This window comes from Lissotriton vulgaris, chromosome 4_1 (assembly GCF_964263255.1).
Source record: "Lissotriton vulgaris chromosome 4_1, aLisVul1.2, whole genome shotgun sequence".
NCBI lineage: Eukaryota > Metazoa > Chordata > Amphibia > Caudata > Salamandridae > Lissotriton > Lissotriton vulgaris.
Genome location: NC_141691.1, coordinates 2,064,113,322 through 2,064,130,674, shown reverse-complemented (window position 1 = coordinate 2,064,130,674; position 17,353 = coordinate 2,064,113,322). Strand labels below are relative to the sequence as shown.

The 17,353-nt window shown below is 43.5% G+C and overlaps 1 protein-coding gene across 2 annotated transcripts in view; it reads left to right on the top strand.

Annotated features, from left to right (window-relative positions):
- The window catches only part of LOC147724987 (E3 ubiquitin-protein ligase TRIM39-like), a 147,833-nt gene that overhangs the window by 78,386 nt on the left and 52,094 nt on the right, over nt 1-17,353 (top strand). For both annotated transcript variants that reach the window (XR_015309943.1, XM_086966466.1), the window contains exon 5: nt 14,904-15,010. Coding sequence is in view for 1 of the 2 variants with exons in the window: in XM_086966466.1 (XP_086822592.1) it covers nt 14,904-15,010 (107 nt within the window). In the remaining variant the exon portion in view is untranslated. The remainder of the gene's footprint in view (nt 1-14,903; nt 15,011-17,353) is intronic.

Below are 17,353 nucleotides of genomic sequence, written 5' to 3'. Positions count from 1 at the left end.
AGGCCCACAGTTTGCAGGCACTCTGTGCCAAACAGGCCCTTTGTAATCAGTTTCTGGCCGCGTTGCCCCTGGGGGTCACGCTTCACTTACCGTAGCTGGGCCCCGTAGGCGCTATGTCCGCTCGAAGGCGGTGCTGCACGTTCCCACGAGAACGGCCCATGGCGTCCAGGGTCCGCTTTAACTTCTCTGAAGACGAGCTGTGGGGGTCGGGATCCTCTTCCTTTTTTACAATTGTCCCCTTCACACCCTAATTTTTTTTTTAAGTGAACACCCGCAGTTTAATATAAAACAAATACATAGAAATAGAAAAAAGAGCGCAATAGTGCTTCAGGTGAAAAATACTGAAGCCTCACCTTGTCCAGGGCGGATCGCTTCGAAGGAGAGGAGAAGGGCCAGCAGCAGCCTGGAAAGACACAATGATACCAACAATCAGGCCCCACTTAAGAACCAGGGAGGGGGCTTGCGCGATTCCCATGCGGTAGCGTGAAACCATATGGCGCCACCGTATGGCGCTGCTTGCTCCCGCAAGAAAATCGCCAGACGTGCACGCGCTGCCTTTGAATGCAATGGAACGCGTGCATGTGTTTGACTGAAAAGCCAAAGCAATCACAAAAGGTCTTGTTGCCTTTTGCAGCACATGTGAGCTGCGTCGGCGAGACCTAAAAAGGCAAAGAAACTATGAAAGGATCAAGTCAAACTTCCCCAAGCGGAATGCAAGGAACAAATATGACTGAGTCAGCTGGGGAGGTAGTGGACACAGCCCCATTCAAAAGGAAATACCACTAACTCTTGAAAGAATAAAAAGGATGTAGCAGCAGGAACAACAACAAGAATCCAACTGCCTGATTTGAATCAGGATTATTTGCTTTTTAGTAATCCTTTAACATCCCTACAAACTATCATGCCTCCAAGGGCAATCAGGAAAACATGGGAAATCTGGTAAATAAAAAATCGAATGTATAGACAATAGGGAATCTGAAGATACAAGGATCAGCCAAATTTATCATAGGAGCTCAATTGATACACAAACAATCTCCTTCATAAAACCAGAGGTCGAAGGGAGACAGGAAATTCAGGCGTCCCCAAAACAAAACCGAATCAGCATGGGACCACTCCAGCAAGGAAGTATAGGACAACTGCCAGAATTAGTACAAAATATACCGTTGAAACATGTAGAAGGAAATATGGAGAATCCCATTCACCTGCCAGTATCAGGACTTTTATGTAATGGGGCCGTCTTTCAGTCCCCGAGAAATCGAAAAACTGGACATGGGACAATAGGGAGGGATACAAGCGTCCTATGGTTTACACCAGAATATAGATCTAAAGGAAGGCATGACATCATGAATCGAGGTAACATATTGCATCTGCTGTCTCACATCACATCCATTTCAGAGGTGAAGACGTCAGAATTGGATTCAATAGAATTTATTAAATGCAAGGACTCCTTCGAAGGAGAAAAAACAAAAACAACATGGACATCAACAACAACTGCACAAAAAATAATTTTAGAAAGTAATACCTTTAAGAAGTGGGGGATAAACATTACTCCATACATCAAGCCAGGATACCCTTATTTGCTAAAACCAGAAAATAGAAGCGTAGACGAAGCAACTGCAAACAGACTAGTTACATTGGTGCTGAAAGGAGCTGTGGGGCACTGTGAAATGAATAGGGAACCTCCACTAGTAAGACCTTAAAACCACTTGGATCCTACAACGATACAGAACTGGGAAAAGGATCTGTGATGAATGTTGAGAACAATAAATAACCCTGTCCGTCGCTAAGGACCAGCACAAAAGTGTTTTTGCGAATATGCTCATGGAATGTGAACGGATTAGCTAACAAACTGACAGTCCTAGACTTTGTCACCTGCATAAGGGCATTAGACATCGTGGCATTAACAAGAGACTTGCAAATTGACCCTCCGCAACTGCAGGGATTTCTGCGTTTATTTCACCGGTGCACTTAAAGGGGCAAAATATGGACACCTGCCAGGAGGACTGGTAATGTATGTCTTGAACACAAGCATATCCACAGCCCGTGAAATTGGACCAACATCTCCAGCAACTTTGGCAGTAAACCTACTTACTCCCTCATCACTATCAAATGCAAGGTATACCGACATCATGATAATTAATGCTTATATTCAATTAAAACGGAAAACTAAGGCAGCAAAGAAACTGTGCAACTTTTTAGAAACATGTTTAGGGGAAGGGCCCACAACTGCCCTTGTTCTTACTGGGGACCTAAATCTCAACCTAATGGGTTCCTCCGTGAGCAAAGAAGTGATACTTCAAAATATAATCTGGAACATCCCACCGCAAGGGAAACCACAAACAAACTGAGGCAGGACAGTTGGTGCTGGAGGAACTGAAACATCTTAACCTCAGAGCAATAAATGGAAGATCTGCTGGGGACAATCCTCCCGTAACAACACACAGCTTAATAAAAAAGAATAAAATACTGGACTACACCATCATCTCCCTAGACTTGTTTCATCAAATTTCTTCATTCCAGCTGGGCGACAAAGCTGATAGTGACCACCGGCCTCAAGAAATTGTGCTTAGAACAATCATCCCTATTTCAAAAGGTCGCAAAGGTGCACCACTTAGCAAAAAGACAAAACAGACACATAACAAATTATCAGGTCCATGTCCATAGTATTTTTCTTTAAATATCTTCTTTTATTCTAAATATATTAAAAACCACTCATGATTGAGAAGAACAGCCTACACCAAAAGACCCTGCATCATTCTTGACAGCTAACTCTCCATGAAACAACAGGTCAATGACGTCTCCTCAGCCTACTTCTACACCCTCCGCATGCTCTGCAGAATCTTTAAATGGCTCACCATCAGCACCAGAAAAACAGTGACACCGGCCCTTATCACCAGCTGTTTGGACTACGGCAACGCACTCTATGCAGGCACTACCAGTGAACTCATGAGAATATTTCAGACAATACAGAATGCAGCAGCCAGTCTGATCCTCACCTTTCCAAAAGGACCCACATCATCCAGCACCAGAGAGACCTCCACTGGCTACCCATCCAGGAAAGATGCCTTTTCAAAGTCCTGACCCACGCCTACAAATCCCTTCACGACCAAGGACCTGAATACATGAACAACTACCTGAACTTCCCCCAACCTTTCCTAAACCTTTGCTCCACCCACTTAGTTCTCGCACAGACACCATGCATCCGCCACTGCCACACCGGAGGTCACTCCTTCTCCGACCACGCTGCCTAGTCCTGGAACACCCTCCCCCTACACCTCTGAACATCACCCTCATTGACAGACTTCAGGAGAATGCTCAAAACCTGTCTCTTCCATTCAAACCCGCAGCCCAGCGCCTGGATACCCTCCCCAGTGACAAGTCACGCTTCACAAGTTTATATGATATAATATATAGATGGATCATGGGAGCAGTTAACAACATTTCAAACAACAAGAGAGTGTTAGTACTAAACATCCAACTCAGTAGGCAAGTAAAGAATTTATTCAGGCACTACTGAACTTAACAGAAGAGAAAGTTGTTTACCAGTGGGAGAAAAATAGGGTGCACGTGCTCAAAGAACTAGCTAAAAAAGAACCCTCAGGCCCCAGTGAAACACTGGTAGCCAGTTGTCTTCATTGGGTTCCCATTATTAGCTAGAGAAGGTGAAAGTGAATTAAAAAGAGTGTGGACTACTCCTCGAAATTAGTTTAATAGGAGGGTAGCTCTAACTCTATTAAAAACTGTGTTTAGAAAACGTGACAATTTTCTGGACTAATACAAGGTTGTGCAATTTAGAACCAATCAGTCCCTTAGAATAGTGACAAAGATAAAGCTAAAGAATATGGTCAACATGTTTCTGCTTTATGAGCATTACTCCGCTCAGCATTCGTCAGGACCAGGTATAAAAAATAATACCGCTCACTGATCAAAGCACGCTAAAGTGCTCGGACCCAGTGGTGGTAGTAAGGACCAATACGACCTGTGATTGTCGAAACTCCTTTAGGAAATTCTTCCTCAGTTTGAACAAACTCCTTATTGTAGGAGAGATGATAGTGATCTGTATGGGACGGATAAAAAACATCCAAATTATGACCCCTTGAAAAGGTGTTTTTACACAGATAAGCTATGAACATGTGCACATGTCTATATCAGACATTATATATATATATAGACACCCTTACTATACCATTATTGTCTGTACCCTTTCCTTGAAAATTGTTTGAAAGGGGCTTGCTAGTCAAATATATATTCATCATATTAGAAAAAGAACCCACATTCTTCATTATCTGTGGTAATAGAATGTAAATCAGGAGTGAGTGATTGTATAAAAACAGTGCTCGATTCACTATACAAATGGTTAAGAACTCGAAGTATTAACTCCTAAGGACACTTCCATAAGAAGCATATGGGGCGCAGCACACTACAAAGGAGAGGAGGTCCAAACAGCACTTACTATTCAACATCAAGTGGAATGCCCCATGGGCGTAGCGGCTGGAGGAATTCTTCACGTTTGGCTATCTAACGTGAAAACAAAAAGGGCATTTCACTGAAGGAATTATATCCAATTAAAATTACGAAAGTGAGCTTTACAAAGCGAGACTTACTTGTCTCCAAACGGCTCCCCGCAGTAAACCTACACGCGGCCACATCCGCCGCCCGTAGCAACAAACGCGCAATGAAGGTCGCGTTCGATATAAACAAAAAACGGGGGCGTGCGTCTGACGTGAAGCGTGTAATCACGTGGTTTTGGGCAAACGCGTCATGTTCTTAAAGGCGCCTGTTTGTTTTTTAGTGGATGCACGCCACCGGGAAACTTTGAGCCGGACTAATGAAATAACTCAAACTACCCGATATTTAATAGATATATACAAATAGCAAAATTAGAGCAATTCCATGGAATGGAGTCAACAGATGAGAATATATTCACCATAAATGACCGATGTTAGGAATATAATCACCTAATTGTCGATCAACCCCTTAGTCCCCACATAGGGGAATGGACCAGTTTATATTGCTATGTCCTCAAAATTCAAGACCACAGGACAGAAAAAGACTATGAAACAGATGAAATGCCCTGCTTGTAAAGGACATTATACTGGGAATGTAATCACCTCATTCTCAATCATAAATCAGTGCACGTCTGGGGGAGCGAAAAGAGTCAGTTTTTACTGTAGGGTCCCCAGACTGTACAGCCAAAGGTAGTAGAAAGACAATTAAACTGGGGTGGTAAAGTGGTCTATCTACGCATGACGGAGCCCCATGGGATATCGTCATTAAGACCATATTTATGGGTAGAAAGACGGTATACCCATCGTTGCTCCTTTTCGTATAGCGTACCTTCATTGTTAGAGCTCAGCTGTTCAATTATAACCCATTTCACATCATTCGGGCAATGGCCTTGCTCCAGGAAATGGGTAGTCAGTTTTGTAGTGTTCCTGCCACATCGAATGTTGCTGCGATGTTCTCCTATTCTAGTTTTGATTTTTCTGGTGGTCATCCCTACGTACCTGAGGCCACACGGACAAGTAATTAAGTAGATGACGTTACATGAATTACAGTTGGTGTGGCCTCGTAGGTGCCATGTTTTGCCCTCTTCTAATTGTAGTGTTTTAGTAGATGACGTAAGGTGGCATACACTACATCCCCCGCAGGGGAAATGGCCAGTAACTGAAGGCAAACCCCAGGCATTTAGAACAGATGCATCATGTGGTAAATGGTTTGTTCTTGGACGGGTATGTACTAGCGCGTCATGTAGACTCCGATCTCTTTTATACGAAAAGAGTGGCTTCTGCCAATTTCTTCCGTTACTAGTCAGAATCTGCCAGTGTTTTCCAATGCAGCAACTTACAGAGTTGGAAATGTTATAAGTTGTGACACAGGTCAAGGGAACCTCAGATTCACTTTCTTTTTCATTGTCCTCCAACAGAGCTTCTCTGTTGTTATTTTTCGCTCTCTTACGACTCTTATTTAGAATTCTTTTGGGGTATCCTCTCTGTTCTAATTTAGTTGTTAAGTCATCCGCTTGTTTGTTGAAGTCCGCGGTATTGCTACAATTTCTACGTACACGTAGATATTGGCCGAATGGAAGATTTTCACGTAATGAGCGCGGGTGAAAACTGGAGAAATGAAGGAGATTGTTCCTACAGGTTGGTTTGTAGTAGGTTTTACTCGTTAATCGGTTCCCAGTTTTTGTCAGTGTGACATCTAAAAAGACAATGGATGTTAAATCATATTGGTGTGTGAATCTTAAATGAGGATCACAAGTATTGACCCAATCAAAGAAGGAGAGTAAACTTTCTTCCGACCCTTTCCAGATTAAAAGCACATCATCAATGTACCTCTGCCACAGGATAACATTGAGAGCATAGGGATTGGTATTTGCTAAGATGTGCGTTTTCTCGAAGTTGTAAACATACAACCCCGCTATACTGGGGGCAAAAGTACTGCCCATCGAGGTGCCAGTCTTCTGTAAGTAAAACGTGTTCTGGTATTGGAAGAAATTCCGTTTTAAAGCCAGCGTGGCGCAATCCATTACAAAGGTCTTGGAGGTGTTGTACGACCAAGTAGTTTGGTCCAGAATGTCTGCCAAAACCTTTAAGGTAGCGTCTTGGGGGATACATGTATATAAACTTTCAATGTCTAGGGACACTAGGTAGCATGGTTCCTCAGGCAGTTGTACGTTAAGCAACATTGAAAGTAGACTTTTTGTATCCTTGATGTAGGTACTGGTTGATTGAATTAGAGGTTTGAAGAAAAAATCACAGTACTTAGAGAGTGGTTCCAACTGGGAACCGATCCCTGACACTATAGGTCTTCCCGGAGGTGGTGTACGATTTTTGTGAGTTTTGGGAAGAGTGTAAAAGTAGGGGACTTTCTCTTCGGAGTTGGTAAGGAAATCAGCCTCTTGTTTGGTGATATATCCGTCTCTCTCTGCTGTGGAGACAAGTTCCAGAATTTCATCTTTAAGGAAAGGAGAAGGGTCTTGTTGGAGTATAGTATAGCTGTTAGTATCTCCCAGGAGCCTCTTGCACTCAACATCGTAAGCCGTGGCATCCTGGATAACTATACCTCCCTCCTTGTCAGCACTTTTGATAACTATGTCTTGATTATCTTGTAGAGATTTCATAGCCTTAAATTCTCCTGCTGTCAGATTTTTGAAGGATGTCGGTTCAGTCAGAGCCTCTACTTCCAGTGATACGGCCTGTTCAAAGGCTATAATGTCAGCCGGTATCAAGTGAGTTGGAGGGGTGAAGTTGGATTTATTTTTAAAAGGTGTGTCACCCGCTGTAACTGGAAGTGGTGTATCTCGTTGTTCAAAAAAGGATTTCAATCTAAGTTTCCGAAAAAACTCTCCTAGTTCGCATTTCAGTTTAAAACGATCTAGGCGAGGGCTGGGTATAAAACCTAGTCCTTTTTCTAGCACTGAGGTTTCTTCTTTTGTTAGGGTCACTTTAGATAAGTTTGTTATAAGACTTACTGGTTGCTCGGTCCCGCCCTCTGATCTTGAGCCTTGCTCCGTGTGTTGTCCCCCACTGTTTCTGTAGGGCCCCAGTGTACTTGATTGCCAGTTCTTCTCTTTCCCCTGCCTCTCCGGCCAAAACCTAAAAAAGGCTGTGGGTACATATTTTGATGGAACTGTTGTGGCGGGGGAGCAAAATGTGGGTTCCAACCAAATTGTGGAGGAATTGGCGGTTGGTTGAAGGGATGAAAGCCCCCGGGTCCTTGGTGTGGATAGGGGAACCAGTGCTGATTGTATTGGTTGTAATTTTGTTTTCCCCTGCCTCTGCCTCGCTGTTTATTACTTTTACCATTACTAATAATAACTAACTAACTAACTAATAATTGAGGTATTCTTTCATCATAGTACCATGTAGAATTGCTCTAATTCTATTTTTCTTTTGTTCACCCAGTTTGTCCCAGTCAGTTGTCTGGGATATAGCTTGGGCGACTAATGGGTCTGCAAAAAGGGAAGTATCATTTAGAATTACGTCAGCCTCCTCTCTAGAATATGACAGGCCCGATGCCTCCATTATAAAAGTGTATTACGATGCACTGTTTAAATACAAAAGAGCTCCTGAGAATTGGTTTAAAATATGTACTCTCGCAGCTGCGCGCTGCTTAGAATAATTCAATCAACAAGAGAGTAAGGGTTGGAATCAACACTCCCATTTAGAGCAATTCTACATGGTACTATGATGAAAGAATACCTCAATAACAAAATGGCCCCCAAAGGCCTTTTGGTCACTAATGCACCACGTATATTTTTGGACGACAGTGTATTCAGAAAAGAATGGGCACAAATAGCCTGGCACTGTACGCATGACTGGGCTATCCTTATCATCAAGACAGCTATGCGTCTTTCTGAGGCTTTATTAGTAGAGATCCAAGCCACAGAAGCTCATATAAAAGCAACCGTTACAGGCTACAAAAAGAAGCTCGAAGAGTTCAATAAAGAGCTTAATGAATACAAGGAAAACCTCGCACAGTCCAAAGTAGCCAAATTTCAAAAGGATTTAAAAAAATGGTCCTATGATAAAACCTACCCTTATGCTAGCCAAGATTATGCACCTCCTACTCGCACCAATGAAGATCTAGATACCTCAGCAGACTCGGACTCTAGTAATTCGAGCACTGATAGTAAAGGTAATAAACAGCGAGGCAGAGGCAGGGGAAAACAAAATTACAACCAATACAATCAGCACTGGTTCCCCTATCCACACCAAGGACCCGGGGGCTTTCATCCCTTCAACCAACCGCCAATTCCTCCACAATTTGGTTGGAACCCACATTTTGCTCCCCCGCCACAACAGTTCCATCAAAATATGTACCCACAGCCTTTTTTAGGTTTTGGCCGGAGAGGCAGGGGAAAGAGAAGAACTGGCAATCAAGTACACTGGGGCCCTAAAGAAACAGTGGGGGACAACACACGGAGCAAGGCTCAAGATCAGAGGGCGGGACCGAGCAACCAGTAAGTCTGATAACAAACTTATCTAAAGTGACCCTAACAAAAGAAGAAACCTCAGTGCTAGAAAAAGGACTACGTTTTATACCCAGCCCTCGCCTAGATCGTTTTAAACTGAAATGCAAACTAGGAGAGTTTTTTCGGAAACTTAGATTGAAATCCTTTTTTGAACAACGAGATACACCACTTCCAGTTACAGCGGGTGACACACCTTTTAAAAATAAATCCAACTTCACCCCTCCAACTCACTTGATACCGGCTGACATTATAGCCTTTGAACAGGCCATATCACTGGAAGTAGAGGCTCTGACTGAACCGACATCCTTCAAAAATCTGACAGCAGGAGAATTTAAGGCTATTAAATCTCTACAAGATAATCAAGACATAGTTATCAAAAGTGCTGACAAGGGGGGAGGTATAGTTATCCAGGATGCCACGGCTTACGATGTTGAGTGCAAGAGGCTCCTGGGAGATACTAACAGCTATACTATACTCCAACAAGACCCTTCTCCTTTCCTTAAAGATGAAATTCTGGAACTTGTCTCCACAGCAGAGAGAGACGGATATATCACCAAACAAGAGGCTGATTTCCTTACCAACTCTGAAGAGAAAGTCCCCTACTTTTACACTCTTCCCAAAACTCACAAAAATCGTACACCACCTCCGGGAAGACCTATAGTGTCAGGGATCGGTTCCCAGTTGGAACCACTCTCTAAGTACTGTGATTTTTTTCTTCAAACCTCTAATTCAATCAACCAGTACCTACATCAAGGATACAAAAAGTCTACTTTCAATGTTGCTTAACGTACAACTGCCTGAGGAACCATGCTACCTAGTGTCCCTAGACATTGAAAGTTTATATACATGTATCCCCCAAGACGCTACCTTAAAGGTTTTGGCAGACATTCTGGACCAAACTACTTGGTCGTACAACACCTCCAAGACCTTTGTAATGGATTGCGCCACGCTGGCTTTAAAACGGAATTTCTTCCAATACCAGAACACGTTTTACTTACAGAAGACTGGCACCTCGATGGGCAGTACTTTTGCCCCCAGTATAGCGGGGTTGTATGTTTACAACTTCGAGAAAACGCACATCTTAGCAAATACCAATCCCTATGCTCTCAATGTTATCCTGTGGCAGAGGTACATTGATGATGTGCTTTTAATCTGGAAAGGGTCGGAAGAAAGTTTACATTCCTTCTTTGATTGGGTCAATACTTGTGATCCTCATTTAAGATTCACACACCAATATGATTTAACATCCATTGTCTTTTTAGATGTCACACTGACAAAAACTGGGAACCGATTAACGAGTAAAACCTACTACAAACCAACCTGTAGGAACAATCTCCTTCATTTCTCCAGTTTTCACCCGCGCTCATTACGTGAAAATCTTCCATTCGGCCAATATCTACGTGTACGTAGAAATTGTAGCAATACCGCGGACTTCAACAAACAAGCGGATGACTTAACAACTAAATTAGAACAGAGAGGATACCCCAAAAGAATTCTAAATAAGAGTCGTAAGAGAGCGAGAAATAACAACAGAGAAGCTCTGTTGGAGGACAATGAAAAAGAAAGTGAATCTGAGGTTCCCTTGACCTGTGTCACAACTTATAATAACATTTCCAACTCTGTAAGTCGCTGCATTGGAAAACACTGGCAGATTCTGACTAGTAACGGAAGAAATTGGCAGAAGCCACTCTTTTCGTATAAAAGAGATCGGAGTCTACATGACGCGCTAGTACATACCCGTCCAAGAACAAACCATTTACCACATGATGCATCTGTTCTAAATGCCTGGGGTTTGCCTTCAGTTACTGGCCATTTCCCCTGCGGGGGATGTAGTGTATGCCACCTTACGTCATCTACTAAAACACTACAATTAGAAGAGGGCAAAACATGGCACCTACGAGGCCACACCAACTGTAATTCATGTAACGTCATCTACTTAATTACTTGTCCGTGTGGCCTCAGGTACGTAGAGATGACCACCAGAAAAATCAAAACTAGAATAGGAGAACATCGCAGCAACATTCGATGTGGTAGGAACACTACAAAACTGACTACCCATTTCCTGGAGCAAGGCCATTGCCCGAATGATGTGAAATGGGTTATAATTGAACAGCTGAGCTCTAACAATGAAGGTACGCTATACGAAAAGGAGCAACGATGGGTATACCGTCTTTCTACCCATAAATATGGTCTTAATGACGATATCCCATGGGGCTCCGTCATGCGTAGATAGACAACTTTACCACCCCAGTTTAATTGTCTTTCTACTACCTTTGGCTGTACAGTCTGGGGACCCTACAGTAAAAACTGACTCTTTTCGCTCCCCCAGACGTGCACTGATTTATGATTGAGAATGAGGTGATTACATTCCCAGTATAATGTCCTTTACAAGCAGGGCATTTCATCTGTTTCATAGTCTTTTTCTGTCCTGTGGTCTTGAATTTTGAGGACATAGCAATATAAACTGGTCCATTCCCCTATGTGGGGACTAAGGGGTTGATCGACAATTAGGTGATTATATTCCTAACATCGGTCATTTATGGTGAATATATTCTCATCTGTTGACTCCATTCCATGGAATTGCTCTAATTTTGCTATTTGTATATATCTATTAAATATTGGGTACTTTGAGTTATTCCATTAGTCCGGCTCAAAGTTTCCCGGTGGCGTGCATCCACTAAAAAACAAACAGGCGCCTTTAAGAACATGACGCGTTTGCCCAAAATCACGTGATTACACGCTTCGCGTCAGACGCACGCCCCCGTTTTTTGTTTATATCGAACGCGACCTTCATTGCGCGTTTGTTGCTACGGGCGGCGGATGTGGCCGCGTGTAGGTTTACTGCGGGGAGCCGTTTGGAGACAAGTAAGTCTCGCTTTGTAAAGCTCACTTTCGTAATTTTAATTGGATATAATTCCTTCAGTGAAATGCCCTTTTTGTTTTCACGTTAGATAGCCAAACGTGAAGAATTCCTCCAGCCGCTACGCCCATGGGGCATTCCACTTGATGTTGAATAGTAAGTGCTGTTTGGACCTCCTCTCCTTTGTAGTGTGCTGCGCCCCATATGCTTCTTATGGAAGTGTCCTTAGGAGTTAATACTTCGAGTTCTTAACCATTTGTATAGTGAATCGAGCACTGTTTTTATACAATCACTCACTCCTGATTTACATTCTATTACCACAGATAATGAAGAATGTGGGTTCTTTTTCTAATATGATGAATATATATTTGACTAGCAAGCCCCTTTCAAACAATTTTCAAGGAAAGGGTACAGACAATAATGGTATAGTAAGGGTGTCTATATATATATATATATAATGTCTGATATAGACATGTGCACATGTTCATAGCTTATCTGTGTAAAAACACTTTTTCAAGGGGTCATAATTTGGATGTTTTTTATCCGTCCCATACAGATCACTATCATCTCTCCTACAATAAGGAGTTTGTTCAAACTGAGGAAGAATTTCCTAAAGGAGTTTCGACAATCACAGGTCGTATTGGTCCTTACTACCACCACTGGGTCCGAGCACTTTAGCGTGCTTTGATCAGTGAGCGGTATTATTTTTTATACCTGGTCCTGACGAATGCTGAGCGGAGTAATGCTCATAAAGCAGAAACATGTTGACCATATTCTTTAGCTTTATCTTTGTCACTATTCTAAGGGACTGATTGGTTCTAAATTGCACAACCTTGTATTAGTCCAGAAAATTGTCACGTTTTCTAAACACAGTTTTTAATAGAGTTAGAGCTACCCTCCTATTAAACTAATTTCGAGGAGTAGTCCACATTCTTTTTAATTCACTTTCACCTTCTCTAGCTAATAATGGGAACCCAATGAAGACAACTGGCTACCAGTGTTTCACTGGGGCCTGAGGGTTCTTTTTTAGCTAGTTATTTGAGCACGTGCACCCTATTTTTCTCCCACTGGTAAACAACTTTCTCTTCTGTTAAGTTCAGTAGTGCCTGAATAAATTCTTTACTTGCCTACTGAGTTGGATGTTTAGTACTAACACTCTCTTGTTGTTTGAAATATTGATTTGAGGAGGGGCATGGGAGTGTTGATTCCAACCCTTACTCTCTTGTTGATTGAATTATTTTTTTAGCAGTTAACAACAAACAGAAGAAAAGTTGAGGATCCATCTTAGGGAGGTGTTACAAGCATCCATTTAGAATTAGTTAACCCACAGGTCCTAGCCTTGAAGTGAGATATCCGCAAACAGAATTTGTGTCATGGTCCAAAGTGCAGGGTGCAGGACTTCAGAGAATCCAAGGTGAAAAACCACAGAGTACCAGAGGTACAGGACCTCAATGTCTCCAATGTGCAGGAACCCTGATTTCCCAAGGTGCAGGGCATCAGCATCTCCAAGATGCAGGACCTTATAGTCCTCAGGGTACTGGACATCAAAGTCTCATGGTGCAGGTGCTCAGAGACTCCAAGGTGCCGTAGTTCAAAGCCTCCAAGCTGCAGGAACCCAGAGTCTCCATGGTACAATAGGTCAAAGCCTCCAAGGTGCAGGGCTTGATAAATTCCAAGGTGCAGAACTTCAGTGAGTCAACTGTGCAGGGTCCCAGTGATTCAAATATACAGAGAGCCAGAGAATCAATGTCCTGAATCCCAGATTCTCTAAATTGCAGGACTTAAGTGAGTCCAACGCTTAGCTGCTTAGATATCTCAGGGTACAGGCCTTCAGTTATTCTAAAGTATGGGAATCCAGAGATTCCAAGTTACATGAATACAGAAATTCCTAGATACAGGGATACAGACATTCCAAGGTGCAGAACTGCAGAGATTTCAAAGATCATGGCTCTAGAAATTTCACATTTTAGGATTTCAGGGATCACTAGGATCAGGGATCACAAGGTGGAGGAGCTCCATTGATTGGACATGTAGTAATTCCAGGCCGAGGCTTTCACTGACATGGCGCTGTATGCAGGATTTCACAGACACTAATACTCAGCACTACTGAGATTTTATAGGAGGTGTAAAGGGAGAGGGAGAAAGCAAAGTGGAGAGAAAGAGAAACAGAAAGAGAGACTGACCGACACAGGAGATTGTGAGAGTGGGTAGTAAGTTGGGAGGTATATATACACATACATACATACATACATACATACAGATAGGGAATGAGAAAGATTGTGTGTGAGAATATTCACATCTGCCTTTGAAATCCTAAAAATGTTATGAGAAAGAGACAAGCAAACCAAAAGCGTTGGCAAGAGAGCGAAAGAAAAAGTTTGAGTATGTGGTAGGGGGTAAGTATTATTCAGTTACAGAGAAGCAAAGAGGGACTCGGAGATACAGATGCTGAGACAGAGATAGAAACAGTGAGTGAGGGTAATAACAGCATCTGTTCACAATTATGTTTGTGATGTTAGAGTAAAATAGAGAGGAAAAGTGGGAGAAAAGGGGAGAATTAAATAAAGTTAAGATAGCGTGGTACAAAGAGTTAGTGTTTGTGAGTGTTTGCAATAACAGGCAATGTTCACAGTTACATTTCAAATCTCTGGAGCTTTCTGAAAAAGAGGGCCAGAGAGAGCGAGAAAACACGAAGGGGTATGAGAGAAGAAGAAAGAGTTATACAGGTAATCAGATAAATAGAAAGAGATGAAGAGAGAGTTAGAGCAGCCATGTGTGTTGGTAGCTGAGGTTTTCACTGTTTCCTTTAAGATCTTTAAGCTTGTATTATCTTGTGCTAATCTCTGCAAGGTTCAGAGGGGTGTTCAGAGTGGAAGGGCTAATGCATGACACTTTCAGATGACCACTAAAGCGGCTGGGGTTGTGTTTGTGTGTGTGTGTTTGTGTTTGTGTGTGTATAGTAAGACATACCAAGTGCTGTCCTGCAAGAGCTCCTGTAATTGCAGTATTTTATTTCCAATAACAGTGTTCTGTAACACTACAATGATTTGTGTGTCCTTCCAGGTGTAAGGAGGTGAAGTTTCAGGGTCCAGAGCAGGAGATGAAGAAAAGAAAGGAAAACGAAGTTCTACAAATTCAGAAACCTGAAGAGGAGATGAAGAAATATAAAGGTAAATAGAGCTGAGCTGAATGCAATTATGTTTGGTGTCCACACTGAGACCTTCTACGGGCCTGCACAGTCTAAAACTATCTCTTTTACTGTGAAAAGACTTAGTCGCCCAATTGGCAAGTTCAGGGTTACATGTTGTCCCCCTGCTTTGATAACTCCTGAATGGTGCTGGTGGTCCCTCAGCAGTACTGGGAGTTCCTCTTTAACCTGGCTTATGATATTCCCTTGACTGGGCATCTGGGCTGACCAAGACCTGGGAGAGGCTGGTAAATCGCTTCTACTGGTTCCACACAGCGAGAATGCTGAGAGGTCTTCCGAGGTCAGGCCCTTTTCTCCACCACTCTGCAAACGCACCTCCTGGAGCACTTCTGGCTGGGGGATGAAGTCCGCTTGGCTCCATAGGGTCCTCGGGGGCCAACTCCCCCTCCTGTTACCTCCAGTAAGTCCCACACAATGGGATTGCTGAGAAGTCTTCAGAGGCCGCACTCCCATTTTCCGCCACTCTGCAAACGTGCCTCCTGACGCACTACTGGTTGGAGGATGAAGTCCACTTTACTCCTGAGGGTTCCTGGGGGTCAACTACTGATCCTGTTACCTCCAGTAAGTCCCACACAGCTCGATTGCTAAGAGGTTGTTGGAGGCAGGCCCTCTTTCTCCACCACTTTGCAAAAGAACCCCCTGGCGCACTTCTGGTTGGGGGAAGAAATCCACTTTAGTCCTGAGGCCGTCAGGAGTGAAGTGGAATTCATTCCCCAACTAGTAGTGCACCAGGAGGCTCATTTGCAGAATGGTGGCAAACAGGAGTGTGGCCTCCGTCCATCACCACCCCCTTTTTTACCGCTTTTGGCCGCCATAAGTTGGCAGGGTATGCTCAGACATGAGTCCCTTGCTCACTTTGCCACTGGATTCAAGCAAGCCGGGCTGAAGACGGCTGGAATGCCAGAAACCGGTCCTCAGAAGCTTGTTTCCGGTCCAGGGAAGACATGGCTTGGCAGTTCGGGCTGGACTGTTCCCAAGAGGCACAGGGTCAGGCTGATTTGCATATGGCCATGTCTGAACTGGGGTGGCAGAGTGGGCTAAAGAACGGTGATGGATTAAACCCAAATCTTTTGGCTGGGTGTGAGTGTTTGATTGATTCAGATGCTCCGTCCATCACCACCCCCTTTTGTACCGCTTTTGGCCGCCATAAGTGTGGCAGGGTATGCTCAGACGTGAGTCTCTTGCTCACTTTGCCACTGGATTCAAGCAAGCTGGGCTGAAGACAGCTGGAATGCAAGAAACCGGTCCTCGGAAGCTTGTTTCCGGTCCAGGGAAGACATGGCTTGGCAGTTCGGGCTGGACTGTTCCCATGAGGCACAGGGTCAGACTGATTTGCATATGGCCATGTCTGAACTGGGGTGGCAGAGTGGGCTAAAGAACGGTGATGGATTAAACCCAGATCTTTTGACTGGGTGTGAGTGTTTGATTGATTCAGATGCTCCGTCCATCACCACCCCCTTTTGTACCGCTTCAACCACCTCTCAGCAATCCCGCTGTGTGGGACTTACTGTAGGTAACAGGAGATCTTGTTTGCCCTCAGGGACCCCCCGCAGTCAAGAGGACTTCATCTGTTAGTCAGCTGGGCGCCAAGAGGTGCGATTGCAGAGTGGTGCACTGGTGCCGTGCCGGTACCTTTTTGTTTTTGTTTGTTCAGCTCCATCTGTCCAAAAGCAATTCTGCTCCGCTTCGCGCAAGCAAGAGCATTTTACATGCTCACGCTTGTACGAAGTGGAGCAGTGTTTGCTAATGCTTGGCTGGAGCAGTGCTCCCATCAAGCCCTAGCAAACTGCTATTTCCTGGAGGTGGGCATCCTGGGGCATTGCAGGAGCTTTCCCAGAGGAATGGTGGTCCCCAGGGTCATCTAGGGCCCCAGGAGTGGGGTGGGGCATGCAGCCCTCCTCCTTTAATTCTAATTAGCCCCGTGGAAGGTCGCCACCTTGTTCTAAATAAACCTTTCATTATACGGTTTACATTTAACACATCTTGAAAATTAAGTAAGTAAAATGAGATACATTTATTAAAGACTTACCATTTAAAAATGCTGTAGTACGATTATAAATCTTGGGTGTAAAACATGGGGCAAAGCAGATAGGACACTTGACAGATACTCAGGATCACACTAAATTTCGTAAATACATTTTATTTAGATTCCTGATTTACAGATATCGTTTTATGAGTTGGTGTGACTAAATACTCATGACTTACTAATGAATTTATATGAATAAATCACACATTGTCTTGAAAAAGGAGAATAAATATGGCTCATTGTATGTAAAAGTGACCTATATGGATAAACTGGCATGGA